The sequence below is a fragment of the Takifugu rubripes genome, chromosome 6 (assembly GCF_901000725.2).
Source record: "Takifugu rubripes chromosome 6, fTakRub1.2, whole genome shotgun sequence".
Lineage (NCBI taxonomy): Eukaryota > Metazoa > Chordata > Actinopteri > Tetraodontiformes > Tetraodontidae > Takifugu > Takifugu rubripes.
Genome location: NC_042290.1, coordinates 1,955,882 through 1,983,823, shown reverse-complemented (window position 1 = coordinate 1,983,823; position 27,942 = coordinate 1,955,882). Strand labels below are relative to the sequence as shown.

Sequence of the window (27,942 nt, the reverse complement as noted above, 5' to 3'; positions counted from 1 at the left end):
TGTGTTCTTTGTATCTCCTTTATTAAAAATCCATAACAATAGTGTAACAGACATGGATGAAATGGTTACAGAGCTGACCAACGTTACAAAACTATAATGCAAAACGTGAAAAGGAAATGCTGTATGTCTTTATTTACACGGGGACAGTGTACATAAAACTCCAGCCTCCCAAACCAAGGGGACAAGTCCAGAACAAGACTGTCCATTTGCTGCTGTCCTCCCAGAGTCCCCAGGTGAGGAGAGGTAAAACCAGTAAGACCTGAGCTCACAGCCTGGTACCAGTGGCATCCACAAGAATGGTGAGACTGGTGTCCTGGTCTCCAGGTTCCCTCTCAGCACGTGTCACAGATGTGAGACAGTCTGGAGAACCTGTGGAGAACATCCTGCTGTCTGTCACCCCCCCAATGGTTTATGTGAACCTGGTCCTGCTCCAGGTTTCTTCCAGAAATTTTCTCTTGCCACAGATAAATAACACTCCGCTCAGGCGTCAGGCTGTGGGGTTTAGAGGCAGAACTGGACCTGAATCGGACAACTGTGTACATCAGTAAACCTACTGCAACAGCTGGAAGGTCAAAAGTCAAATGCAGACAGAAAAGGTGTCTGTTTCTGTACCACAGGTTTAGCACTGACCCAAACCTGACAAATACTAATAGTGGTTGGAATTAGTGATGGCTCAAAGAAGACAGGTGGCAAACAGTGATCGGCACAAGAAAAACACACAGACGAGGCCAAACGCCACCATGTGCCGGGACATCCTGGGGGTCCCTGCACACCTGGACGCTGCATTCATTAAGAATCTCTTCACATCAAAAAATACAAACACACATAAAACCAAGGCCCAATCACATCCCGCTGCTTTGAACTTCTGGGTTTCCAATATGTCGACGATATCCTGTATCAGGACAGACCGTCAGGTGTGTCCTCCACAGGTGGATCACAGGAAGAACAGCAGTCGGAACTATCAGACAAGTTAAGAAATGATGCTCACAGTATCAGTTTTTGTTCTTCTTCTCATTGCAGCCACTCGGAGGATCATTGCAGTTGTTCTCCACATCTTCTCTTGATGGCCTCCATAGGGAGACGTGTTCTCCCTTGGTGGTCTTCAGGCCTCAGAGCTCAGGGAGGTTCGTGTGGGGCTGGGAGGGAGGCGAGCTGCTGCACTATGCTCTGTGCGGAAACTGTAATCATACTGACACAGGAAGTCAAATAAAGGAGGGCTCTTAGAAGCCTGGGTCACCCTGCATCACAATAACAGCTGGACTGGGATCAGGTTCTGGACCAGGGATCAAGTTTTGGACTGAAGGGGTCAGATTTACTTTGACATACCGGTAAATTCCCTGTATAATTCTGCTTTAATGTATTATTATTATTATTGGGTGTTATAAGGCTAACTGGTAACAGTTATTACGAAAATAACAGTACAGTGGAACCTCTACTTACGAAATTAATTGGTTCTGGAAGTTGTTTGTAACCTGAAAATTACATAAGTAGAGATGCGTTTTCCATGTAAATGCCCTAATCCGTTCTAAGCCCCCAAAAATTTGGACATAATTTTTTTATAAATCATAAAAATGCATCAAAACATGTAACAAATACATGTTACAATTAGATTACCGCACAATAAATGTAGGAATTCAGTACAAGGCTTCTCCAGGAACAAAATGAACTTTATTACAGGCTAATCTTACATTAGCCGTCATTACTAGCAACGAACGTTAACACTTGTGGTAACACCGCCATCTAATGGACAAACATATTAACACCCACAATAAATAAAAGTTAAACGAAGGCGACGCTGGGATACACACAAACTTGTACAGATTGACATCCCTCCTAGCCAATGGGATGACAGGAAGATGCTAGGCGATAGCCAATGGCAGAGCAGCTACAAGCATGTTTACGTTCGCTAAACTCCGCGAGCTGCGAGTAGCAGCGGTAGCATATTTTTTCCTTTCGTATCCTGAAATTTCTTTCGTAACAAGAGGAAATATTTTCCCGTTGAGACGTTTCGTAACCTGAAAATTCCGCATGTAGAGACGTTTGTAAGTAGAGGTCCCACTGTATAAATTACTAGCTAAAACAGAATACTGATTTTTTTCAGATCTCTGGGCAGTATTACATTATTATTACATTATAGCCAAGGCAGGGTTCAGGATATGAATATACACACACATAATCCCACTGAACAGGTGAAAGGAGTCAAATGGCCCGTGTGGTGAACAAAGAGACTCACCTCTTTCTCAATTTCAGCCAGTGACTTGATGGTGATTCCCATCAGATCCACCTGCTGCAGCTTCACACACACACACACACACACAGACACACAGACACACAGAGTTAGGTGATGATAACTGTTGGAGAGTACTGGGAGGAACCCAGCACCATGAGGATGACTCAGGACCCTCATCCATACTGCTCAGACCAACCATCACTTACTTCAGATGAGGCACAGGCAAACTTCTCCGAGATCACAAAGGGAACTCCATCCATGGCTGCAAGAGACAGTCACAGCTTACTGGACATGTAGAAAGGTGATGGTGTTTTTACAGGATGGAACCTGAGGGCAAGTATCAGTGACACATCCTGACCCCCCCAGGACCCTCATGTCCTCTCAGAAGGTTCTCTTCCAGTAATCCTCATCACCTTCAAGTCCCTCGTGGTGCTGAATGTAGCTGACTTGTTCTCGTTTCCTGTAACTGTTCCATCTACTACACTCACTTCAGGGATACCAGGTGACTCAGTTTTAAATTTAGAGACACCCCCCACAACCACCACCCCCGCCGCCCCACAACCACCACCACCTGAAAACATGGTGCCATCAATCAGCCTGACCTCAACTCTTCACTCCAGCACAACAAAAGCCAAAAGCACTTCAGACGAGAGGTTCTAACCTGAGATAGCATAAAGGTTGGAGTTCTGGTGCTCGTAGTCTGGTCTGGTGGTGTTCTTGCCTCTGAAGCTGGCCGGCAGAGTCATAGAAATGTGCCTATAAAAACAAGCATCTGCTTGGTGGAACTCAGACACGGTCCTGTAAATTCAGGCTAACGCGCAGCGCGAGGACCTACTTGGGCAGAGCTGGAGCTGGAGCTGGAGCCGGCTGTGGGCTGGAGATCACGTTCTGCGGGTTGAGGGTGGTTGGAGTCTGCACAGAGTCCTGGGCCCGAGGTACCGTGCCCATACGATACCAGATCCCCATGTTGTTCAGCTCTCTGTCAAACAGCGCAGAAGCATCGTGACTATCAGACTTGGGTCTGTCACCGTCTGACAGCACATTATTACTATCTTATAATGAAAGTAATACCGCAATTCTTGGCTGTAGCAGCAGCTGACTGACAGATGCTGTCAGCTTGTTCTTCATCATCATTTCTTAAACATTGAGTCATGACCTGGACGACCCAGGAGTACCCAGCTTTTTGTCTAACTCCAAAGGAGGTTCTGCCGGTGATGCCACTATCCCTTCTCTCAGGTCCAGTACCAGTGGTGGACCGCACCACACAGACCCCTCCAGCTGAGCCTCCTTCACTTGGAAAGGACTAAAACCAGATGCTAACGACTAGCAGCTTAATTCACATCAAATGTGCTGCATTGCTCTGAAGGTGAGCAGATCCATCTATTATATTAAGGTCAAATGTATTCATAACACCTAAAAAAATCAATGTCATGAAATATGAGTTTTTGTTTCGTTGGACAACCGTCATAACGCTGTTGCCCCCTGCTGTTAGACTCCAGTACTGCATGTGAAACCACACACCACCTGTATCAACGTGCGAGTCCTTGGAAAGTGTGCACAGATCCAGGAGCAGCAGAGACATTCCCACACAGCTACACGTGAGCGGCTCACCCTATAAATGTGTACTGGGGCGGGGCCTGTTTGGAGCGTCCCAGGATACGAATGTCACAAATGGCTGCCTCGGTGGAGTCACGAGGAATAAACTTGATGCAAAGTCTCCTCTTCCTGAAGGCCTGCTCCTCTAAAGGGGAGAACCGAGAGTCAGTCTACTGCAACGTGGCTCTTCATTTGTGACGGACAGGAAAAACCCCAGCTGAATCTTTATTTTGAGAGTATTAGCACGTGTGGGGCTGCTGAGGACTTTATGGAATTACGTACGTGTGTCGACTGTCTCCTGGATGGGGATGAAGCCCACAGGTAGAGTATCCTTTATATCAATCAGCTTCATGTCCACTAGAACGTTGCCCAAGTGGCTCTGCAGGGAGGCAAGCAAACAAACAAGTTGGTGGCTCCAGATCCATGGAAACACTGACAGTGTAAAGCTTTGGTATCAACCCACAATGAGACTGACAACATCTGGAGGTCTTCACATACACCTGCTCTTCAGAGGACACCTGACTTACATTTTCTTTAGAGAACACCCTGGTGAAGCACAGGTAACGGGTCACCTTGGATTTAAAAAGCCCATCTTTCCAGAGGTCGGCATCAAGGCCATCTGTCGTAGTAGAAACCTGGAAAACAGTAAGAGGGGCTCATCACCCAGACAACTGGTGTCACTGAATAGGACACACCGGCTTCTGTATGAAGGGACAAACTGTCCAGCGGACTAGGTACCTGCTCCATTCTGTCATGCGGACAAGGCTTGTGAACAGGTCACAGATCAGGTCCAGCACGAGGGACGTTAATAAAACCACAACCTTTAGCTCTGATGAAGACTGAGGACGTGTCTCCTCAGCAGGACACAACAGATTCTGCCTTGCCTGTCTCGTTATGTGCATATGATAACATCATCTGGAGATGACGCTTCCGTCCACAAGGACAGGCATGTCCAAAGGCTGCTTTGTCCGTGGATGATCCAGTACTTTCCAATGGGGTCAGATGGGTTATCTGTGTGTCCTGAGTGGTCTTTAGCTTCTTACCACATCGTATCCAGTGGGGGCTCTGTTCCGAGAGGCCACCACTCCGACTCCTGTGATTGGGTCCATGGACATCTCTGACAGAGCTTCGGACAGCTCCCGGACCTCGGGCATGTTTGCAGAGTTCTGGAGAAACAGGAGCGGTAGCAGAGAGACACCGATCAAAACAACCGTAACTTTAACCATTTGAAATGTAACCATTTACAAATTATGGGCAAATTATAAATATCTACCTGCCATCACCAATAGTGTAATACATCAGGAGTCAAACTATAGTTTGAAAGGTTGAAGGTGAAGTAAAGCGAATCAGCTTTAAACACTAACCTGTAGCATGAAAACATAACCCAGCTAACCAAGTAGCATCCACACCTGAGTCCACCTGTGACCGTGTTAAAATAACACGAGTACACCTGGGACGATGTCCTGCAGCCGTCCGACATGTGTGACGGTGCAAATGCAACAGTGACATTAAAGACACCATCAGATACGGAGGCAGAAACATCAAAACAAGGCTCCGATTACACGACCGCGCGTTAGCATCCCGGTTAGCAAAGCCCTCTTCTGCTCGGACCGTTTGGAGACTGCAACACTTGTAAAGACATTTAAGACACAGGAGCATCCAGCGATGCCTGCTTTTACACATTTCTACCCCACATAGGTGCTAAACCTCCCCGAGTCCGCAGCTAGTGGAGCTAGCGCAGGCTAGCTAGCATGCTTACCCAGCAGGGCGAGCGGGGTTTCCGTCGCGACCCTTTTCACCTCTTTGGGAATCGGTGGGAAAACTCGCGCCTCAACGGAACCAACGTCGGTGGGCTAAAGGTTTAATATACCTGCAGCGTTATGTCCGTTACTGCTGCCTGCCCACAGCGGGTTTGTTGGGCGAGTTGGGGGTGGGTAGGTGGGGGTGTGGGGGGCGATCGGGTCCTGCGCCTGCTGTGACGTCACGGGTTCTGATAGGCGGTCAGTGAAGGCTGCAGGTTACATCAAAGGATGCATCTGGAGGATTTTGGCCTTAAATGATAAAGTTTTTGAAAAAAATTGGACGTTTACCTCTGAAAATAAGTATCTGCACCACCCCTCCTCCCATCTACCCCTGCCCAGCAAGACCCCCATCCCATCCACCACCACCCCCAACCCACCCATCAAACCCAGTGTGGGCAGCTGACTTGGTGCACCAGTCAGGACTGGCTGCCAGTGCAGTCAGAGCCTCTCACTGGTTTCTTAATAAAACACAATTTCCATCTTTCCAGATTAATTTAAGCGCCAGCTCATAGCTACACACAATACTACTGCTGCCATCATATCACGGTGGCGCCATGGCTAGTGCTGCCTCACAGCACAAAGGTTGTGTGCTGGAGGTCACACGGGCCTCTGAGTTGGTATGTGTGTCTCTGGCTTCCTCCACCATCAAAAAGCATAGAGGTCAGGTCCCCCTACTTCAGGGTCAATATTCGTGAGGACATCTGTCCGGGGCCCTGAATGATTAATTGTCCCCCAGGGGTGATCTTCAGATGGACCTTCCTTGTTGTAGAGGGCTGTAAATCCCTCATTAAGGACTTTGAGCTACTGGAGCTGTTAATGGATAACCTTTGACTAACCATCACCGGGCTTCACATCTTCATTTTCATTGAATCAACACTTTTAATCAAATAAATTTCACTTAGAGCCCAAAATCAATCAATCAATCAATCAATCAATCAATCAATCAATCAATCAATCAATCAATCAAGCAAGCAAGCAAGCAAGCAAGCAAGCAATCAATCAATCTTTATCTATATATTATCTGTTACAAAACAAATTGTTTCTAGCCCCTTTACAGAATCTCGGGGCCTGACCCCCAACAAGCAACAGTGGCAAGAAAAACTCCCCTTTAACAGGAAGAAACCTTGAGCAGGACCAGGCTCATGTAGGGGGATTACAGTTGCTGTATTCATCTACAGGTATCACCGTCTTCAGAGCTACTGTACATGCTGACCTATTGACCTCCGACCCCGCTGACCCACTCAACTCGACTCTACCGGCAGCTCACTTTACTTAATATAATGTATTTCTGTATGTACTTCTATGCTCTACCTATTTTCTCCTCTACCTGTCCTCCCCCCTCTCCTCTCTCTCTACCCAGCCCCCCCATCAGCAGGAGGGTCCCCCTACATGAGCCTGGTCCTGCTCAAGGTTTCTTCCTGTTAAAGGGGAGTTTTTCCTGCCACTGTTGCTTGTTGGGGGTCCAGACCCTGGGATTCTGGAAAGTGCCTGGAAACAATTTTGATTGTAACAGATGCTATATAACTAAAGAGTGATTGATTGATTGATTGATTGATTGATTGATTGATTGATTGATTGATTGATTGATTGATTGAATAGACATCAGCGATGGTCACCTGTGTCCGGAGCAGCACTGAGGTCCAGCAGGACAAGAACAGACATCAGGCCTTTATCGGATGCTGTAAGGTCATATATGACTTTGACATCGTGTTTCTCTACTATGATGAGCTCTACATCCTGATTGAAAGTCCTCAAAACATCTTTTGGAACAGATTTTAATGAGCCAAGGAACCAATGATTAAATGTTAGTGATGTTCTGGATTCTGGAGAGACCTTGACGTTTGATGTACCTAAAATCAAAGCCAATTGCTGGTCTTTGGGTTAATTATGTTCTCTTCTTCACCATAGGAGACTGGACAGACAGACAGACAGACAGACAGACAGACAGACAGACAGACAGACAGACAGACAGACAGACAGACAGACAGACAGCCAGCCAGCCAGCCAGCCAGCAGAGCTTCTTCCCCAGTTCGGCTCCTGGGATGGGCGGGGCCAGCTGCTGACGCCGTCGGGACAGTGAGGCCTGTCCCATTGCGATAGTTCCGGCCGAGAAAGTTAAGTTTGGGACAACCCAGCGTGTTTTGGCAGGAAAAGAGTGGAATTCTGCATCCACTTTGTGTCGCAGCTTGTTAATTATTGAATCACGTCTAAGAGCCGGGGCTCAGCAACACTTCCGGGTTTTTTATCTCCCCGCGCTCTTCCGCAAACTGACGCGTGACGTCACCAAGCTGCGCATACATTTCCTCGTCCGGTGCTGGAGCCCGTCCTGGGTAGAATAATCATGTCGTCCGGGCAGCAGTGGGTGTTGGTGGAAATGGTTCAAGCGTTTTATGAGGTGAGTAGCTGCCCAGTGCAGTCGGCCGATGGGGGTCTGGCCCGGTGCTGCTGCCTCTGTGGGTCTGTTTTAACGTGGGTCACGAGTTATCCGACCAGAAGGGCTCCCCCCCAACTTTTAACATGTTTTCACGTGTTTCCAGTTGATATAAAGGCACAAAGACGAGACGTTTTCATTTTCTGTTATATTTGGTATATCATGTTCCGTATATTTCTATTAACGTCTGCGTCTGTAATATAATATATGCCTTTTGTAGCGGAGCCGTTGTCCTCGAGTATGGTCACTTTAGGTTCCCGGTGCTTAATGGTCCACTTGAGTTACCGCCTGTAGTTGTAGCCGGGTGTTGGGACCAGACTGCTGAAACAGTCCGGCTTTGGACTTCCGCATTCAGACACTCGGGAGGGATGGAGCTGCTCCTGCACCTGTGTCCAGGTGTTCGACCCTATCTGTCTGTCTGTCTGTCTGTCTGTCCAGGCCTACAGTGACCACAGGTGTGCTGGTCCATACCGACCAAACCACTCAGCTCCACTCAGCATCAGGGGGTATTTGACAGGGTACAATCATGTGGCTGACCCTAGTTAACTAGCTTAATGTATATCAGGCAGGAAAATGGGCTGGTTATTCTGTGTATGAGGACCACTGCAGCTGCTTCTGTGTGCTATTGTTTGATGGACTTTTTGCTTTAATTCTGAGCTGAGCGGAGTAGAACAACAAGCAGCTGTCACTGTTCAGCCCTCCCTTACAAATGTGTCGTGAATGTGAATGATCCACATCTGAATGTCTTCCTCAGGCTCCTGCCTATCACCTGATTCTGGAGGGCATCCTCATCCTCTGGATTTTTAGGCTTCTCTTCTCGAAGACGTACAAACTCCACGAGACCTCTAAACTTACAGAGAAGGTAAAGGCGGCCGTCCTCAACATAACATTGCAAGCTCAGGCCACAGTTTTTTATTAGAGGAAATGTCTTCAGCCGTGTTCAGCCTCACACTTTGTTGGGATAACTTGTTTAGATTCTATTTATCAAGAAGCGCAGTCAGAACGGTTCCAAACTTTCATCACATTGATCCATTGTTGTGCTAAATGATCAGGGTGCACCATCCGATGTGCACCATCAGTGCTGACTCTGCTGGAGCATCTTCACTGTTCTATCAGGCCATAGAAGCTTTCTTCAGATGTTTTCCTAAGTTGTCTCCTGAGGAGAAGCTTCTATCTGGGCTCAGATTGGTGGAGTGGCCTGGGTGACCTTGGATTCTTGGTCAGGTCTTACTGAGACCCTTTTCTCCAGATTTTCTCAGTTGGTCAGACAGGCAGCTCTGGAAGAGTCCTGGTTGTTCCAAACTTCCACTGTGTCCACTGTGCGGCATTGAATTTATGGTCACCAGTTCATTAAATGCATGTCTCTGAACTGTGAAAGGAAGCTCGATTATCTGGAGGGATTCCACACTGACCCATAGAACTGGGGAGAACCCATGGGGGGGTGGTGCTGACCACTGCACCGCCATGTCGGCACCTATCACGTCCAAGCAATTAAATTTACCACAGATGGTAGCTTCAGTCAAAGCTTAGAAACTCCTATCCTCTCCTTTCCTCTCCTCCTCCTCCTCCTCCTCCTCCTCCCACTAGCAGAGGGTCCCCCTATATGAGCCTGGTCCTGCTCAAGGTTTCTTCCTGTTAAAGGGGAGTTTTTCTTGCCACTGTTGCTTGTTGGGGGTCAGGCCCTGGGATTCTGTGAAGGGTCTAGAGACAGTTTTGATTGTAAAAGACACTATATAACTAAAGAGTGATTGATTGATTGATTGAAACATCTCAGAGATGTCCAGAGGAGTAGAACGGCCCCAGTTACACTTTCAGTGTAGAGGCAAAGAGTCTGAATTGTAATTCTGATGCTCTCCCATCATCATTCCTGGGTCGTGTTCTGCTTGTGCCCCTGTCACTACTTGTAGGACGAGGCGGTACCTTGTGGCTCGTGTCATTCAGCACCATCTGAAAGCAGCTCAGGAGAACGTCCATTACTGTAGAAGGTCAGAAACTGGGCAACGGGACTGATGTCAGCTTTGGGAAAGGCCAGGCTGGAAACATTACACAAAGGCTACAGTGAAATGTCAAAGCACAGCAGAAGGTTGGCTAAGAGCTGCTGTTGATGTGACTGGTTGAGACCTGCACCTGGTACCAGCTGGTCAACCCCCCCAGTTGAGTAGAAAATGAAAGGACTAGCCTGCAGTTAATCACCAGCTTTTCTGTGTTTCAGGAGAAAGAAGAGCTGATCGAGGAGTGGCAGCCAGAACCTCTGATTGCTCCTCTTCTATCCAAACAGCAGCCCTCTGTCAAATATGATGTTGTCACTGGGTAAGAGCCACCCCTGTGGTGCTGCTGCACTCTCAACACAGCTGGCTGTGGTCAGTTGACCTGTAACATGAACTTAACTCAATCATTCAAAGGTCCATTTAAAGTCAGGGGAGACCTTCCACCTAGTGAGGACCTTTGAACATCATCCTCTAACTTCAGGCTGAATGTGGTGTGAAGATAGAGGATGATTTGTGTCGGGGTGACACACATGAACAGGAACATTCACTTGTTTGACTGAATGCCTCCTTTACAAATGCTGTTTTTACGGAATCATCTTGGCTTGATTGAGAAATAAGCTTTTAAATACTATTGATAGATTCCATTGGAGCTATATTTGTGATAAGGCCACACATGGAGAGGTAGAGCTTTTATTTCCTGTTACAGACCTCCCAGCCACAGAATTATAGTCAATGGAAGAGAGTGCATCAACTTTGCATCTTTCAACTTCCTGGGACTCCTGGATCATGAGCAGATTAAGGTGTGTGTGTATTTCATTTACAGTCAATATATGTTAAAATTGTTTTGAATGATTATTGTGTCAGAATGAGCGGAATCAGTGCATTAATGGAGGTATTTTTTCACTTGTGTGCAGCAAAAAGCTCTGGCATCACTAAAGAAATATGGTGTGGGCACATGTGGACCAAGAGGCTTTTATGGAACATTTGGTAAGTGACATGATCAAGAAGCAAATCAGGAATGAGGAGTAAAATAAGGGCACAGATCTAATCAAACCTGGAGGGGAATCTGACTCCAGCTGCAGTTAACCCCAAAACCACAATCAATGTGGTTGAAATTGGATTTCATGTGGCTCAGCTCGGTCAGAAACATCAGATGTTGGCCACAGAGGGAACTATTATTGTTAGCAGGGTCTCCACAGGAGAAGGGGTCCATGGAGTCGGGCTACACACCTGAAAGGCCTTATAAGTGAACAACGTTGGCACATTTTAGCTCGACAACTGATTGATTGGCCTGAGGTGAAGAAAGTGGCAGCAGCTTATTTGAAGAACACAACTGTGAGGTCTCCATTTCTGCAGGAGGACTGAATGACCCTAGAGGTGGTGGCTGTGACACTGGCAGCTCCTGTGACTTGAGCACCCTACAGTGGATCTTCTATAGCCTGCCCATAGGCGCGTTTCCACTGCTGGAGTTCCTGGTTAATACTGGGGCAGGAACTTTACAGGAACCCTTCCTCAATGATATCTATAAAATACAGAACCGGACAGGCAGTTGCTGAAGTTCTGTTTTGTGTGTTGGTCTCCATGGTGATGGGTGCTATGAACCAGAGAAGCGCTGTCTGCTAGGCTAAGGCTCCTCTAGTGCTGGGTCACTTTCTGCTCTAGCTTTAACCAATCAGCACCCAGTAAACTGGAAGCCCCACCCCTCTTGGACCTCCTATTTAGTCCAGACCAGGCTTTACCTCCTCTAACAACCACCTCAGGGGTTAGTGTCAATATCCTCCCTCTATTGCCTCAGGAGACACAATCCTCACACATCACAGAGCAGGTCAGAAAGACAGAGCTGAGGAGAAACCCAGAGGTCCCTCTAACATGTCCTCAAGCTGAGCATGTGACTGGTTCCAGTAAACATCTCGGAGACCTCTCAACAGCTCCTGCTCCAGTTTCTCATACCCCACATCCACCTTGCACTATGCAGTTTGTGTTCTTGGAGCAGGTGTTGGAGCAATGTCTCTCTTCTCTGGTGGTCAGGGCTTGTCCAAGGGGATCACCAGTGTGAGGATTGTGTTGTTTGCTGTCTCCAGGAGCACCAGCACCACACAGCAGACTTCCTGAGCAGGATGTTGCTGTCACCATCTGCTGCTGGCTTCATAAGCTTTTTCTAGTTTTCTTCCAGCTCTTGATAGCTCGCCACTGCTCTGATGCTGGACGTTATGAGAGCTCTCTGGTTTTGAACTGAAGCTTCAAGGTTAAAGCTGAATTGACTCTTGGAGGGGTCTCTTTCTGCTCAGCTGATTCCTGGACTTTGTTGGCATCTGAGATGGCCCGAGGACCCCAGAGAGACCAGGGGAGCCCTGATCAGTTCAGCAAACGATATTATTTGTTGTCTGTTTTCCAAATGTACTTTGTATTGTCATTTTATCGGATTGGCCAAGGTGATCTAAATTTATCAATTTAACATAAACAAAGCTGTCTGTTGCTTGAGCTGTTAGAGAAACAGAAGACTTTCTAATCAATCCAAAGTGGCTGTAAATATTAGAAATCCGTGTTGCTCCTCTCCGCTTCTTTGAATCTAAACTTTGGAAGTGGCTCTAAGAAGCAGACGACAGTCCGCTAGAGATGCTGCACCCTTGGCGTTGCCTAGCAACAGCCAGCTGAAGCGAAACACAGCTGCGTAGGAAACGCGCTCATGTCGCCGATGCATAAAGAGGCCTTTAACCTGTAGCTTTGTCTGTCGGCATCACAACTTGTTCTTTCTTGGTTTCCTCCTGCAGACGTTCACCTGGAGCTGGAGAGTCGTCTGGCCAACTTCATGAAAACAGAAGAGGCAATCATCTACTCATATGGCTTTGCAACCATTGCGAGTGCAATTCCTGCCTATTCTAAGAGGGGCGACATCATTTTTGTGTGAGTAGATGTTTCTACTTGGAAATGAGCCGAGTTCTTAGATCTGTCTTCTCCGAGCTTCTGTGTAGTGTTGTCACCTGTCCTCGTTCAGCAGTGGGGCTTAGAGGAGAATGGTGGCCCAGGGCTGGAATCCAGGGATGCTGGAGGACACCCTTTAGTGGATTTGACACTTACTAACATGTCAGTCAGTCACTGACTATGAAATCTGAAATGTGTGGACATCAGCCAGTTTTGTGCTGAAGCAGCAGTTTCATTGGAAGTACATGTGCTGATGCTGTCCTCCTTCATATGTCTGTCTTCTTATTGTTCTCAGAAATGTTTCTCTTTGATTCGTCTGCCTGATTTTGTGCCACAGTCTTGGAAGCTGTAGTCCAATGGTTAATTTGTCTTTGGTCTTGTGTTCAGGGATGAGGCGGCCTGCTTCTCTATCCAGAAGGGTCTTCAGGCATCCAGAAGCATCATCAAATACTTCAAACACAATGACTTTGATGATCTGGAGAGGCTCCTGAAGGAGCAGGAGCAGGAGGACCAGAAGGTTCCTTTTCTTTCATATAGCATCCTCAAATGTCCAACAGTGTCGTGTAGCCACGCCCCTTGTCCCCAGTCCCACTTGGATGAGTCCAGCCTCCAGTGGTGGTCTGTACAGGGGGCAGGTGGTCAGGCTCTTAGAAGGTTCCTATACAGTCAGACTGGTTTAGGGTGTCCTCTGGAGGTCACTGAACATTCATCATCTCTGTTTCTCCTGCAGAATCCCCGTAAGGCGCGAGTGACACGCAAGTTCGTGGTAGTGGAGGGTCTGTACATCAACACCGCAGATATCTGTCCTCTTCCAGAACTGGTAATTTAGCAACAAACTCAAACTTTCATGTTAAAAATTGAGATGTAGAACCTGGCTGTTGCACTTTTTGATGGACCCGTGACAGTCATGCCCCTGACATGGACCCAGTGATGACCCAGTGATGACATGGACAGGGTGGAGGGAGACTTGACTGAGAGAAAGACTTGATGAGAATCTGATCCACACCTGTATTTAACCTGCAGGTGAATCTCAAGTACAAGTACAAGCTGCGCATCTTTCTGGAGGAGAGCATGTCTTTTGGTGTGTTAGGAGAACATGGCAGAGGAGTCACAGAACATTTTGGGGTCAATGTGAGTTGCTTTCCTTTTCTGCCAAGACCTGTTGCTCTGATAACGATATAAGAAGGTCCATTAACTATGAAGTTGGCACCTTTTTATAGTTCTGCACAAGAAAAATACACCTGACAAATGAATGAGTGTATGTTGCATATACGTATAGAATATAAGCTAAATATGAATGATGATGACATGGGTAACATTTCTTCTTATCACCGTTGTTGGTGATGAACTGTTGATGACTGTTGTGGTGCAGATAGACGACATCGACCTGATCAGTGCTAACATGGAGAATGCCATGGCCTCCATCGGTGGTTTCTGCTGTGGGCGCTCGTTTGTCATTGACCACCAGGTAGGTCGGAACCCGTTTGTCTGGTTAGCATGTGGTGTTTGTCTGAAGCTCTGGGCTCTGTTGCAGTCAGCTCATATTCAACCTTATGTCGAGAGTGCAGGCGTCCGCGCAGATGGCGCCGCCTTGTTCACATGCTGGAGCTTGCAGTTAACATGCAGATGCAGCAGTCGCACAAGCTGTTATTTTCTTTTGAAATCATCCTGTCCTGGAATTATCATGACGAAATACCCGTTGTTTGATTTCAGCCTTTTTTATAATATCGGCTTCAAAGGCTACAAAGCAGAACAAAGAGAAGGATCAGGCGTATCACAGGACGCCATCCCTGTGAGGCGCTACCTGGACTTCACCTCACCTGGTTAAACTAGGACAGACTCACCTCAGCACACTGACTTAGCCACAGTTTCTCTAAAGTTTGTCACCTGTGGACCCCTGTGCTTTCCAACACAAGTACAGACCACCCTAGGACCGTCATTTGGTGTTTGAGTCGTCTCCTCTGGTTTTGTCCTCCACAGCAGCCATATCTATATATCTCAATCCTCTAGAGGACCACCAGGATGTGATGTCGTCCTCTCCTAACGTCTGTGCTAACCATTCATCTTGGTGAAAGTAACTGACTCCTGTTTCTGATGTGTTGAAGCGTCTGTCAGGTCAGGGTTACTGTTTCTCTGCCTCGCTGCCTCCCATGCTGGCTGCAGCCGCCATAGAGGCTCTGAACATCATGGAGGAGAATCCAGGTGAGCTCCACACCTCATCTTGTCCTGCAGAATCTTTGACACTGGATATTTGTATGAAGGTGTCTTTAATTCTGATGACATCCGAATGGTTTGTCTTTATTTTGCAGACATTTTCACTGTACTGAGGGAAAAGTGTAGCCATGTCCACAAGGCTTTGTGTGGGTATGTCTCACAGAGGGCGGTCCCCTCCCCTCCTGCCCCATCCCATCCTATCCCGTCCCTTCCTGTCCTATTCCAGCCCGTCCTGTCTTGTCATGTCCCGTCCCTTCCTATCCTATCCTATCCCGTTCTATCCTGTAGATCCTGCAGGGATAAATGCCACATGCCAGTTAAACATTTATATTAAATCAGCTAACGCTCAAAAGCCATTTGATGTTTTTGTTCCTTTTCTGTTGACATGTCTCCCAGACATTGTTGATATTGTTAATTCTTCTCTCTTTTAGAATTCCAGGTCTGAAGTTAGTTGGAGAACCATTTTCTCCAGCTCTTCACCTCCAGCTGGAGAGAGGTTCTGGCTCCAGAGATTCCGATATGCAGTTGCTGCGCAGCATTGTGGATCATGTAAGCCCTTGTCAGATTGGTAGGACTCTTTTTGTGCTGTGCTGGGATGTTGGAGATCGAAAGTGTCACATTAGAAGGATGACAGCCAGGATTCACCTGCCTGCAGCTCTGAGGACTCGGGCTGCTGAACACTGGCTCATTAAAGCAGCATCTCTGCCAAACCGGATCCTTCTTCAGGATCACTTGTGTTTAATGCCAGACCAGGGGCCCCAGGGGCCTCTGCTGTTGTCAGTCACGTCATGTGGAGACATCATTATCAACTCATGAGCATACGTATGTGGTGCGCCTCTGTCGGGGCTCAGGAAGCACCATCCTCCTTCTCAAGCAATGAAGACAAGACTACGCTGAGCAGAGCGTCCTAATGCTGACTGAAGACCAAACGGTGCTCAGCCTGAAGATCTGAGTGTGGACATGTTTACTCTCATGCCACCATGATGGGGATGAACAGTAGATCCTGGTCCAATGAGACCACAGATGATCTGTCCAGGAAGGAATGTTGATTGTTAGATACACACATGTCTCGGTGTCTCATGCTGGTTTCTCTCTTTTGTGTCAGTGTTTGGAGAAGCATGTAGCCCTGACCCTTGCTCGCTATCTGGAGAGAGAGGAGCGCCTCCTGCCGCCTGCCAGGTACGACCCGAGTCACAGAAACACCTGTGTCCTAGAGCACGGACGGGTGGAGGAGTCTAAACTGGCGCTAGAGAAGAACACAACACAGAAGGGATGGGTGGATGATGGGTGGATGATGGGTGGATGATGGGTGGATGCAGCAACAGTGTGAGGAGCCACTGGGGCATGGCTGAATGCTGGCTCACTCTTGCTACCTTCATTGGGAGCAATGCTGTTAATAAGAGTGCTGGATTTGATGGAGGGATGAGGGAGCTGTTCACCTGTGTGTTCTCCTCCTCCTCAGTATCAGAATGGTGGTGACAGCAGAACACACAGAGGAGGACATCCAGCAGGCGGTGAGATGCATCAGAGAAGCAGCTTCAGCTCTCCTGAAGTGACGCCGGCTCCTCGTGAACTGAATATCTGGGGGGTCATTAACACTGAAATCTTTATTTTATCCTGGTTTGGACTTTGAAGTTTGTATCTGTGCTTCAGTTCTAATAAAAATGTATGTTTGAGACTATAAAATGTGTTTGTGCTTTCTGGACCTGACTCTTCATGCATTAATGCTTTAAAACCTGACTCTTCATGCGTTAATGCTTTATAACCTGACTCCTTGAGTGTTAATGCTTTATAACCTGACTCCTTGAGTGTTAATGCTTTAAAACCTGACTCCTTGAGTGTTAATGCTTTATAACCAGACTCTTCATGCGTTAATGCTTTATAACCTGACTCTTCATGCGTTAATGCTTTATAACCAGACTCTTCATGCGTTAATGCTTTATAACCAGACTCTTCATGCGTTAATGCTTTATAACCTGACTCTTCATGCGTTAATGCTTTATAACCTGGCTCTTCATGCGTTAATGCTTTATAACCAGACTCTTCATGCGTTAATGCTTTATAACCTGACTCCTCGAGCGTTAATGCTTTATAACCTGACTCCTCGAGCGTTAATGCTTTATAACCTGACTTCTTGCGCTAATGCTTTATAACCTGACTCCTCGAGCGTTAATGCTTTATAACCTGACTCTTCATGCGTTAATGCTTTATAACCTGACTCTTCATGCGTTAATGCTTTATAACCTGACTTCTTGCGCTAATGCTTTATAACCTGACTCCTCGAGCGTTAATGCTTTAGAACCTGACTCTTCATGCGTTAATGCTTTATAACCTGACTCTCCGAGCGTTAATGCTTTATAACCTGACTCTTCATGCGTTAATGCTTTATAACCTGACTCTTCATGCGTTAATGCTTTATAACCTGACTCTTCATGCGTTAATGCTTTATAACCTGACTCTTCATGCGTTAATGCTTTATAACCTGACTCTTCATGCATTAATGCTTTATAACCTGACTCGCCGAGCGTTAATGCTTTATAACCTGACTCTTCGCGTGTTAATGCTTTATAACCTGACTCTTAATGCTTTATAACCTGACTCTTCATGCATTAATGCTTTATAACCTGATTCTTTGTGTGTTAATGCTTTATAACCTGACTCTTAATGCTTTATAACCTGACTCTTCATGCATTAATGCTTTATAACCTGATTCTTTGTGTGTTAATGCTTTATAACCTGACTCTTCGCATGTTCATGCTTTATAACCTGACTCTTAATGCTTTATAACCTGACTCTTCATGCATTAATGCTTTATAACCTGATTCTGTGTGTGTTAATGCTTTATAACCTGACTCTTAATGCTTTATAACCTGACTCTTCTAAACTCGGAGACCTCAGACTGCCTTTGGCGGCTCCTGGTGTCGCATGTTCCACATCAGGATTTTTCACTGAGCTCTTTTCCTAAACTGTGACGAGAGAAAAAAGTGAATGAATTAGAGTGACGTTATTAATCTGTTATTACGCCCGTATTCACACGTCTGTCCTTTGGTTAGTAGTCTGCATGTATTCAATGTTGACCACAGTATAAAGGAGCCAGATGACCCTGCCGACTGTGGCTGTGGGTGCAGGTAGGTCCGCCCCCCGACCCCCCTGCTGTCCGCGGCGGGGGTGAGGTGAGGAGCCGGAGCTGCCCCCAGTCCGCTCCTGTCCTCCTCTCTGCCGGACACAGCTGCTGCATGTTGGCGCGGAGCTCTGTGGTCATGGACAAGCTGGTCCACGGGCTGATGTGGATGCTTTTGTTCCCGTCCTGCACATGTTACGGTAGGAATGTTCTCCTGAATCCACCGCGGCTGAAGGCGGAGATCGTCCATGTTTGCGGGTTTGTGCGGGGCACCGTTGGTTGGTGTGGTTTTTGTTGTTGGAGCCTCAAAAGTGTTCCTCAGCTGCTTCTGAGCACAGTTCCCGACCCGGAGTTTCTTCAAACGCGCGGTTGAGATGGTCTGAAGAGTTTCTGGGTTTTTCCAGCTGCGTTTTCAGATGTGAAGCAATGAGGCGTTGGGGGCGGCTGATGTTGGGAAAGTTTGCTGGGGTGGGATGTGTCCCCCTCCCCCAGCTGTGTCGAGCTCCGCGGCTCTCTGCTTTGACTTGTGCTCAGATTTGAAAAAGAAAAGCTTCTTGTGGCTCCTGGAGCCACCGCGTCGTTGTCATGTTAATCGAAGGCACAGCCTGAGGTGCTCTTTGTCAGTCTGGCTTCATTTACACCCCCCGCTGGGGGGGGGGGGACATTTCCTGTTTTCAGCTCTCGGGGTCGATGGTTGCCCCGAAGTGAAAGAGCAGTTTGAGGCAGCAGCAAAACAAACCAGTAGGGAGGTCTGGGTGCAGGGCCACAGAGTTCCTGTTGAAAACTGGTAAGAATGGGATGGTTTCAAATATCACTGAATTAAGATCAAAGACATCGTGTGAGTTGATATAAAGTGAGTTTTGGTCTGACACGTGATGCAAACATGTCATCACAGTGCAGCTACTCAGTAAAAATGGACTGATGAGTGTTGTTTGGATTGATCAGAACCTTCACCTCCTGGTCTGGAGCAGCTCTTCACACTTTATGTTCTGAGGAACTCGAACTGCTCCAGGCCTAAACTCCTAGACTCCAGACATGTAAGGACGGAACTTCGGGTGGTTCTGGATGCAGATTTCTGCACATTCATGAAGTCAGAGGTGGATGATTTGGCATCAGAACCCCAGTGTAGAACATGAGGGACGTGTCCTGTCTCTGTAGAACTTGGAACTTGATGTGATTGATTATTACATCTATAAAGGCATCGCTCAGAAGAAGCTGATCATGTGCTGGCTGGTTCAGATCTGTCTGCCTATTTATGGTCCCGACAGAAGCTACTGCTCCTCTCTAGCTCTTCACATACCCAGCTACACACTAATGCTCCAGCATCAACCCCACAACCTGAACTTCAGCCACCTCAAAGATCTAAAGATTTAGTGATAGAAGAGACTTATAAATGCGGAGAGGTGCTGCTAGAAGGTTGCTAATGCTAACGTGAGTTAAAGATGAGTTAAAAATCATCAACCTGATGTTTGTCTCATAATGATTAAATAAAAGATTGATGGATAGAGAGAAAGAGAGAGAGAGACTTATGCTGGTATGTCTGCAGTTGATTATAATTCCAGATCTGGAACTGATTAGACCATTCAAGTCACTTCCAGGGACAATGTCTGTGTGGGCTGGAGCTGCTGTGGATTCGGCTGTCTGCTTTTTGTTCTGTTTACTTGGTGCCCTGAGCAGGCTGTAAGTACTCCGAGGCTCTGCCTCAAACAAAACGACTGGTCACATGTTCTTTTTATATGGACCCCGTTCCAGGCAGGAGATCAGAGGAGCCACAGAGGGGGGATGGGGGGCCCAGACAGTATCTCTGGCTAAAATGTGAATGTGGTGTAAGCAGTCGTCAGCGCAGCTCCAGATTATCTGCAGATAGTTTCAGAGTGGACCGACATGTTTCTGTACACTGTGAGGAGGGAAGAAAAGCACACAGCAAAACATAAATGTGGAATTTACTGTCGCAGGAAGTGATAAAGACAAGGTACCAGTGTCGTTATGTTCAGCTATGCTTGTGGGTCGAAGCAAACGACCCTGGGAAATGACAACATCAGAACCAGGTCCAGCAGCACGAGTGTGGTCACACCGTCTACGTGTCATTTGCTGTTTTAATAAAGTTTTTAGTCTGTTTCTGTGTTGTGTAACTGTGCTCTGACTCAGCTGATTGTGCTCGGTCTGCCTGTTGCCCTCTAACTGTTGAACCCTCTGTGTTTTGTGCAGCTGAGTCGAGTCCATCGCTGGATGCTCTTCCTGCCACTGGAGAGGGTGAGACCACTGCCTGTTCCTGCTCAGACACACACACAGTCCCGTCTATCACACATAGACTGTCTAAACATTAGTTTTGTGCTGGTGTATTGTGCTGAAACTCCACTGTTGCCCAGCTTACTATCAGTTATTGTTTTGGCAGGTCTGAATCGGGTGCTACAGTATAAAAGACCATGTTATTGCTACTCTAGAGTAGTTCTGCAGTGAGCTTTGTGGTTCTGCTCCAACTGGCAGCTGGAGTCCATCTTACTGGACACTGGCTGTTGCAGCTGGTTTTGCAGCGTAGCACCATTTCATCATTAAATGTGCGCTGTGAGCATTTAATCACAACCTGTACGTGACTGTGACGGTTCGTGTCTGCCATGTCTGTCTCCTCAGGTTACTTCCTGGAGTTCCAGGAGCCAGTCAACAACATCACTCACTTCCAGGGACAAACTGCTACGCTGCACTGCAAAGTGACAGGAAACCCCCGGCCAACAATCCGATGGCTGAAGAACGACGCCCCGCTGGTCCAGGAGCAAGGACGGATAACGATCCGCAAGACGGAAGCAGGCTCCAAGCTGCGAATCCAGGACCTGGACACCACGGACACGGGCTACTATCAGTGTGTAGCTTCAAACACACTCAGGGTCATCTCTGCCACTGGAGTCCTCTATGTCAAAATGGGTAAGGTTTCCCTCCCTCTCCCTTAAAGTCTCTAGGTCTCTCCCTCCCTTAAGCTTGAAGGTCTTCTTCCTGGGGGGAGTCGTTTGCTTCCTGTCTTCATCCAACTGCTGGTGGTCAGAGAAAAGGCTGATTTATGGAATCGACAGAGGCAGTTTTTAGCCTTATACACAACATAAGTTTTAAACAAGTGTGGTTGGATGGTGAAACCAGGGAGCAGTGGGCGGAGCTATAGACAGGCTGCCGGGACCTTACCTGAGCCTCCAGTCACATTCCCGGTCACCGCTGACACCTCTAACATCTCACACCTCTGTTTGGATTTCAGGACAGATGCCCACACATGGCCCCGATCGACCGTGAGTCAACTCTCTCTGTCTGTCTTCTTTCATCCCTCCATCCGTCCATCCATCTCTGTCAGACTGTTTCTGTGCTTCTTCCATAAGAACTGAAACGCTTTGATTCCACTTGCTCATTTGTGAGAGAAAGCCATAGAGGTTAGCGTAACGTCTCCTGGTTCTTTGCCTCATCGGTTTTCAGGTCACCCGACAAAGGCTTCTGTCAGCCATATCGAGGCATCGCCTGTGCTCGGTTCATCGGTAACCAGAGCATCTACGTGGAGTCTCCGCAGATGCAGGGTGAGAGTGAAAATCGGATTACAGGTAAGAGCACCGAAGGAGCTGAAGGATATGTGTCAATGGCGTCATTCGCTCTATAGGTTACCAAACATGTCCTCCTTTAATTCCAGCTGCTTTCACCATGATCGGCACCTCCGCTCAAATGTCGGATCAGTGCTCCAAGTTTGCCGTTCGCTCGCTCTGCTTTTACGTCTTCCCTCTGTGTGACGAGGGCTCCAGGGTCCCCCGACAGCGGCAGCTCTGCAGGGACGAGTGCGAAGCCCTGGAACACGACCTGTGCAGCCTGGAATACACGGTGGCTCGCTCCAATCCCATGATCCTCATGCAGCTGCAGCTCCCTCGATGCCACCTGCTGCCACAGCCTGGAACACCGGATGCTGCGTCCTGCATGCGCATCGGAATCCCACCAGAGAACCTGAGCCCATGTAGGTGGATACAGCACATGGATCTGAACTGAACACCTGATCTGTGCTCTTATCAAACATGCTGTTAGCCGTTGAAACTTTCCTGGAAACACCTTCCTAATCGCCTGGTGGCAGGTTCAGCTGCTCTGAACCCAAAGGGTTTAGAATCTGATCAGGCTAAACCTCTGCAACTGTCGAAAAACAAGCTTTTGGAAATTTAGATGAAACTGCCATTTTGGGAGGGCACTTCCTGTACAGGTCACATGACTGTCACCTGATCATCTCACCAGGAAGTTTGGTATATGTGACCCCATGAGTTGAGTGGAGGCATTGAGCTAAATAAGGTTGAGTTTAGGGCCCTCAAAGTGGTTGTTAGACTGGCATCACCACAGCATCTTACGAGATTGAAAGAGTCAAGCTCCTATATTAATGTTACATATTTCGCATATTACATTTATTTTGTTCTGTTAAATGTACTCAATGCTGACAACTTTAGCCTTGAATCCAACATCTCCATTGATGTTCACCGATGGTCTGACTGTGACGTTTGTGAATGCGCAGATTCTCCATCAGATGAGAGCTGTTATAGTGGCAGCGGGGCTGGCTACAGGGGGACCCTGAGCGTCACTAGATCTGGCTATCAGTGCCAGCCGTGGAGCGCTCAGTACCCGCACAGTCACCACCTGTCCCAGGAATACCCAGAGCTCTGGCACAGCCACAACTTCTGCCGAAATCCAGGCGACCAGATGATGGCACCCTGGTGCTTCACCCTGGACCCTCAGGTCAGGTTTGACCTGTGTGACCTCCAGCCCTGCAGTGAGTACAGCACTGTGTATGGAGACACAACATCTCACCATGAAGAATACAGCAAACTGAGATCGTTCAGTTCAATTCATCTTGATTCATCAGCGTCTGTTACAGTCAAAATTGCCTCTAGACACTTTCCAGAATCCCAGGGCCTAACCCCCAACAAGCAACAGTGGTCGAAAAACTCCCCTTTAACAGGAAGAAACCTTGAGCAGGACCAGAGGAGGATGGGGTGAGGGGAGGAGAGGAGAGGAGAGGAGAGGAGAGGAGAGGAGAGGAGAGGAGAGGAGAGGAGAGGAGAGGAGAGGAGAGGAGAGGAGAGGAGAGGAGAGGAGTGGAGAGGATGATAAGGTGTCACTAGCTCCTCCAGGTAGGATGGATCCAGGCCTCTGAGGACCTTGTAGGTCAGAAGTCACCTGACAGGCCTCTGTCACCCCACTGGGTCATGGTTTCCTCTCCTCTCCTCTCATCTCCTCTCCTCTCCTCTCATCTCCTCTCCTCTCCTCTCCTCTCCTCTCCTCTCCTCTCCTCTCCTCTCCTCTCCTCTCCTCTCCTCTCCTCTCTCTCTACCCAGCCCCCCCATCAGCAGGAGGGTCCCCCTACATGAGCCTGGTCCTGCTCAAGGTTTCTTCCTGTTAAAGGATAGATACTATCTAAACCAGTCTAGTGCTGTCCCTTTAATCCCAATCACATGTTCCGGTCTCTGTAACAGGATGCTGTGATCAACTGTATCAAAAGCTGCACTGAGGTCCAGCAGAACCAGCATAGAGACCAGTCCATGATCTGGAGCTATAAGAAGATCATTAGTAACTTTAAGAAGTGCTGTTTCTGTGCTGTGCTGAGCTCTAATGACTGACTGAAACATCTCAAACAGAAACACAGGCCTATTACATGCAGTCTACTGAGATAATTGATAATGTGAGTTTTTATTACATTAGATATCACCGTCAATTCAAGAACTTGCCTCTTTTATAAGAAGCTTTCGTCTCTAAACCATAATATCCTGCTCCTAACATGTGTTTGCCAGTCTGGTACTGGTACTGGCTCAGTGGGAATATTCAGGGAAATGATTTACTTTTGAGTTTTACCTCATTTCACTGTTCATCTGTCATTCCCAATTGGGACATTCATGGTGGGTCTCCCCCAATTACTTTCATGAAACAAACATCAAACCAGTCAGACCAGTCTTAGATGTGTATAATATATAAAAGGACAAGATGAATCTTGAGCCTCCTGTTCTCTTCCTTCACCAGCTCCTCCGGAGAACATGAGGAAGGACATCCTGTTTATTCTGGTTCCTGCCGTTTCCATCCCACTGGTGGTCGCCTGCCTCTTCTTCCTGGTTTGCTCGTGTCGCCATAAAAAACAGCCTTCCAGCGACTCCCCAGCTCACTGTCAGCTGAGCAGCTCGCCACACCAGGACGTGGAGCTGTCGCTGCTCAGCCAGCACAAGGCCCAGGTACCCTTCTCCATAGACACTGGTGTTACGGTGTAGTCTGATGCTTATGTTTACTGTCAAAGAAACTGTAGAAGAAAAGACTTTACGGCTTGTTGGAAGGGTTGAAGGCTTCAGGAAACAGAGCAACCACACGTGAGCTGCTGCAGCTTCAGAGAGACTCTGACTGGTCGGGCCAGATGATGTTTTAGTGTTTTTGGAAAATCCTATCAAGACAGAGAGTAAAATTAGATCTGCAGCTTTAGAATGTAAGTGATCCAAATATCCATGCGAGGAGCCGTCAGGAGAGAAGACTTTTGTTCTGTAAAGAAGGTTTTCTTCTCAATATTTTCCATGATGTCACAGCTGTATAAAACCACAGGAATCAGGAATCAGTGCATCTCACTGAGCTAGAACAAAGAGCGTCGGAGCATCGCTGTGCCTGCATGGAGCATCTTCAGAGATGGTTCATGTGGTTGCTGCAGCAGCTTCTCCTTGTCTTCTACTGTAACCCTTAAACAACAGTTTTCCCTGCTGTGGTCTGGTTACACCTGTGTTTTTCTGGCTTCAGGTCAAGCTGCAGGAGATCAACATGTCATCTCTGCGCTTCATAGAGGAGTTGGGTGAGGATCGTTTTGGTAAAGTTTACAAGGGGCACCTGTACGGTTTTACAGCCTCTGAGCCGATGCAGCTGGTTACCATCAAGACAGTCAGAGACAGAGGTGACCTCACACTGTGTGAGGAATTCCGCCAGGAGGCCTTGCTGCATTTCCAGCTACAGCACCAGAATATTGTGTGTTTGCTGGGTGTGGTCACCAAAGAGCAGCCAATGAGCATGGTCTTCAGCTCCTCCAGCTTAGGGGACTTGCATGAATTCCTGGTGATGCGCTCTCCTAATTCAGACATTGGCAGTTCAGATGATGACAAGACCTTCAAGTCCACCCTGGAACAGGCAGACTTCCTGCACATTCTCACCCAGGTTGCTGCAGGAATGGAGTACCTGTCAAGCAAGCAGGTAGTTCATAAAGACCTTGCTGCTCGTAACATTCTGGTCTTTGACAAACTCAGCATCAAGATCCTCAACCTGGGCTTCTCCAGAAACGTCTACTCTGCCGATTACTACAGTCTAATGGGCGCCAGCAGCTTTCCCATCCGATGGATGTCACCAGAAGCCATCATGTACAGAAAGTTCAGCACCGACTCTGACATCTGGTCTTATGGTGTGTTGTTGTGGGAGACATTCAGCTATGGTCTGCAGCCATATTGTGGCTACTCCAACCAGGAGGTGATTGAGATGGTGTGCAGCTACCAGCTGCTGCACTGTCCAGACGACTGCCCTGGCTGGATTTACACCCTGATGTTGGAGTGCTGGAGCCAATTACCGGCTGGGCGGCCTCACTTCAAGGACATCCACATGCGCTTGCGTTGCTTGGAGACCTTGTCTGACAGCACCAACTCAGCTCAGATGTCTGGATCCAGCAACAACACCCAGCTGAGCCACGTCAGCACCAGTCCTGCCAGCCATAATGGTATTAGTGCCATCAATGCCTTTCACTACATGAGTCCTAAAAAAGGTTCTCCATTCCATCAGCCACAGTTCATGCCCATGGTGGGCCAGATCCATCAGCTGAAGGTGCCCCCTCCTATTTACATCCCTGGATACCAGTCCATGCCATCTTACCCATATCTGCCCAACTTTTACCCCATGCAAATACCCCTGCCCATTCATCACCCAAATCAGTTGGTTCCTAAGGCCGGTTCTCATCATAATGGCAGCGGCTCCACCTCTCCTGGTTGTGTCACTGTTGCCCCTTCCAACACCTCTGTCACAGAGATGCCAGCTTTGCTAAATGAAGACAAGACCAGTGAGGAGCTGATGGACGGGATGTCCCGGAACAGGCTGGACCAAAGCAGGGACTTCTCAGTGGCTGAAACAGAGCTGCTAAGTGAGGCCGAGTCACCACAGACTGAGGAGCCGCTCAACCACGTGACCGACACATAAACAACAGGGAAGATGAATGTTTTTCAACCCGTTTCAGCAAAACCCGCTGGATGTTTTTGATATGAGGACGCTAGATAGTTGTCATGTGCCACATGTGTGTATCTTGTAAAGGGCTCCGTCATTATTATAGTTTTTATTACTATGCATATTATTAAGTTTTTCATTTGTTATAAAATTAATCACATCCATCAAATCACCAAATGTGTTTTTAAGTCAATAATTTGCCACCATGCATGCATCATTGTCCCATTCCTACTGTTCATGTCATGTAAACACAAATGATCCATTCTGGGTTGGATGAGTGATGTGGGGCAGTTGGGGCTGTGGTCAGGAGGGGGTAGAGGAAGACAAAATGCTCCTTCATACAGTCTCAAATGGCATATTTATGCAAAGCTTTTATTAATTTATTGACATGAACAAACAAAGTTATGTATAATATTTAGACATTTCAGCCAGTGAATGAATGATTGAGGAGGTGGGCAGCTCAGCCTCTTGGGAACTGGGCTGAGAAGCAGAGGGCTGTCGGTTCAAGCCCCAGGGCAGACAAAACATGGAAGGTGTTCTGGTAGTGGGGGAAGGTCCAGAACACCTTCAGAGCACTGCCGAGACACCCTAGAGCAGGGGTGGGCATCGAGGGCCGTATCTAAGCCAGACTTTCTGTCCTACAGGTAAACACTTTCACCTGGGGTTCCATTTACCTTGGTGAAAGCATTTCCTTCCTGGTAGGATCCCGGTTTAAATCCAACCCTCAAGGAATGGATTTGACCTCCTCTGATGGGCAGGTCCAATCCATGAAGGCTGGAATCCAGCCAGGTTTTGCGTCCTACCAGGGAGAAACCACTTTCACCAAGGTAAATGGAACCCCAGGTGAAAGTGTTTACCTGTAGGACAGAAAGTCTGGATACGGCCCTCGAGGACTGGATTTGCCCACCCCTGCCCTAGAGGTACCAAACCCACCAATGCTCACATATGCAGGGCCTTATGATGAACTGGACAATCATCCAGGGGGGGACCTGCCTTCACCTATTGTGCCCCCTCCCTGTGACCCCCGAAAGGGATAAATTGGTTAAGAAGATGAGATGAGAATGAATGAATCAAACCCACAGTATTGAAATGAGAAGGTTGTAGGTTCTGTTGGACCTTTAGTCAATAACTGAGTGATGTACCCCAAATGAAAGGTTCTCACAGGAGCAACAGTGTTGACCCGGTCATTTTTTGTCCTCTGTCCTCTCATTGGGTGGACACACCTGCTTGTTCAGTTGCTGGTTTCAAACCTGACAGGAGGGTTTGGAAATGAACCTGGATGTTAGTGAGACATCTGCGTTTGTTCTTGAATGTTCCAGATTTGGATCCTGGAGAAAAACTTGGCTGGATTTTCTCCTTTGTCACCACACAATGTTTAATAAAACTCTGCTTTTGAATGAGTTTGTCAACAATGA

The 27,942-nt window shown here is 47.6% G+C and overlaps 3 protein-coding genes across 6 annotated transcripts; 2 read left to right on the top strand and 1 right to left on the bottom strand.

The window, feature by feature from the left end:
- On the bottom strand, positions 1 to 5,793 carry mvb12ba (multivesicular body subunit 12Ba). Of its 3 annotated transcripts, none has more exons than XM_011604425.2 (10): positions 5,586 to 5,793; positions 4,870 to 4,992; positions 4,354 to 4,461; positions 4,109 to 4,205; positions 3,842 to 3,971; positions 3,066 to 3,209; positions 2,892 to 2,986; positions 2,437 to 2,492; positions 2,234 to 2,293; positions 1 to 1,189 (listed from the first exon to the last, which is right to left on the bottom strand). In XM_011604425.2, the coding sequence occupies exons 2-10, from the start codon at positions 4,978 to 4,980 to the stop codon at positions 1,103 to 1,105; spliced, it is 888 nt and encodes a 295-aa protein (XP_011602727.1). In that variant the 5' UTR covers positions 4,981 to 4,992; positions 5,586 to 5,793; the 3' UTR covers positions 1 to 1,102. The 3 variants fall into 3 exon arrangements, with proteins under 3 accessions (XP_011602727.1, XP_029692975.1, XP_011602726.1); XM_029837115.1 differs by having other exon boundaries at positions 5,697 to 5,732; XM_011604424.2 differs by lacking the exon at positions 5,586 to 5,793 and adding an exon at positions 5,191 to 5,554.
- A 1,893-nt stretch (positions 5,794 to 7,686) lies between these two features.
- On the top strand, positions 7,687 to 16,869 carry sptlc1 (serine palmitoyltransferase, long chain base subunit 1). Its single transcript, XM_003965051.3, has 15 exons — positions 7,687 to 8,023; positions 8,814 to 8,921; positions 10,272 to 10,369; positions 10,754 to 10,847; positions 10,962 to 11,034; positions 12,819 to 12,951; positions 13,357 to 13,486; positions 13,700 to 13,789; positions 13,993 to 14,100; positions 14,342 to 14,437; positions 15,075 to 15,171; positions 15,279 to 15,333; positions 15,615 to 15,732; positions 16,289 to 16,362; positions 16,646 to 16,869. Exons 1-15 carry the CDS (start codon positions 7,970 to 7,972, stop codon positions 16,737 to 16,739), a joined length of 1,422 nt encoding a protein of 473 aa, XP_003965100.2. The 5' UTR covers positions 7,687 to 7,969; the 3' UTR covers positions 16,740 to 16,869.
- Positions 16,870 to 18,339: 1,470 nt separating this feature from the next.
- ror2 (receptor tyrosine kinase-like orphan receptor 2) lies at positions 18,340 to 27,922 on the top strand. 2 transcript variants are annotated; one of them, XM_011604423.2, is made up of 9 exons: positions 18,340 to 18,504; positions 20,513 to 20,557; positions 20,936 to 21,223; positions 21,546 to 21,576; positions 21,758 to 21,879; positions 21,966 to 22,280; positions 22,821 to 23,075; positions 24,320 to 24,525; positions 25,073 to 27,922. In XM_011604423.2, the coding sequence occupies exons 1-9, from the start codon at positions 18,420 to 18,422 to the stop codon at positions 26,501 to 26,503; spliced, it is 2,778 nt and encodes a 925-aa protein (XP_011602725.2). In that variant the 5' UTR covers positions 18,340 to 18,419; the 3' UTR covers positions 26,504 to 27,922. The 2 variants fall into 2 exon arrangements, with proteins under 2 accessions (XP_011602725.2, XP_029693626.1); XM_029837766.1 differs by lacking the exon at positions 22,821 to 23,075.
- The last annotated feature ends 20 nt before the right edge of the window (positions 27,923 to 27,942 follow it).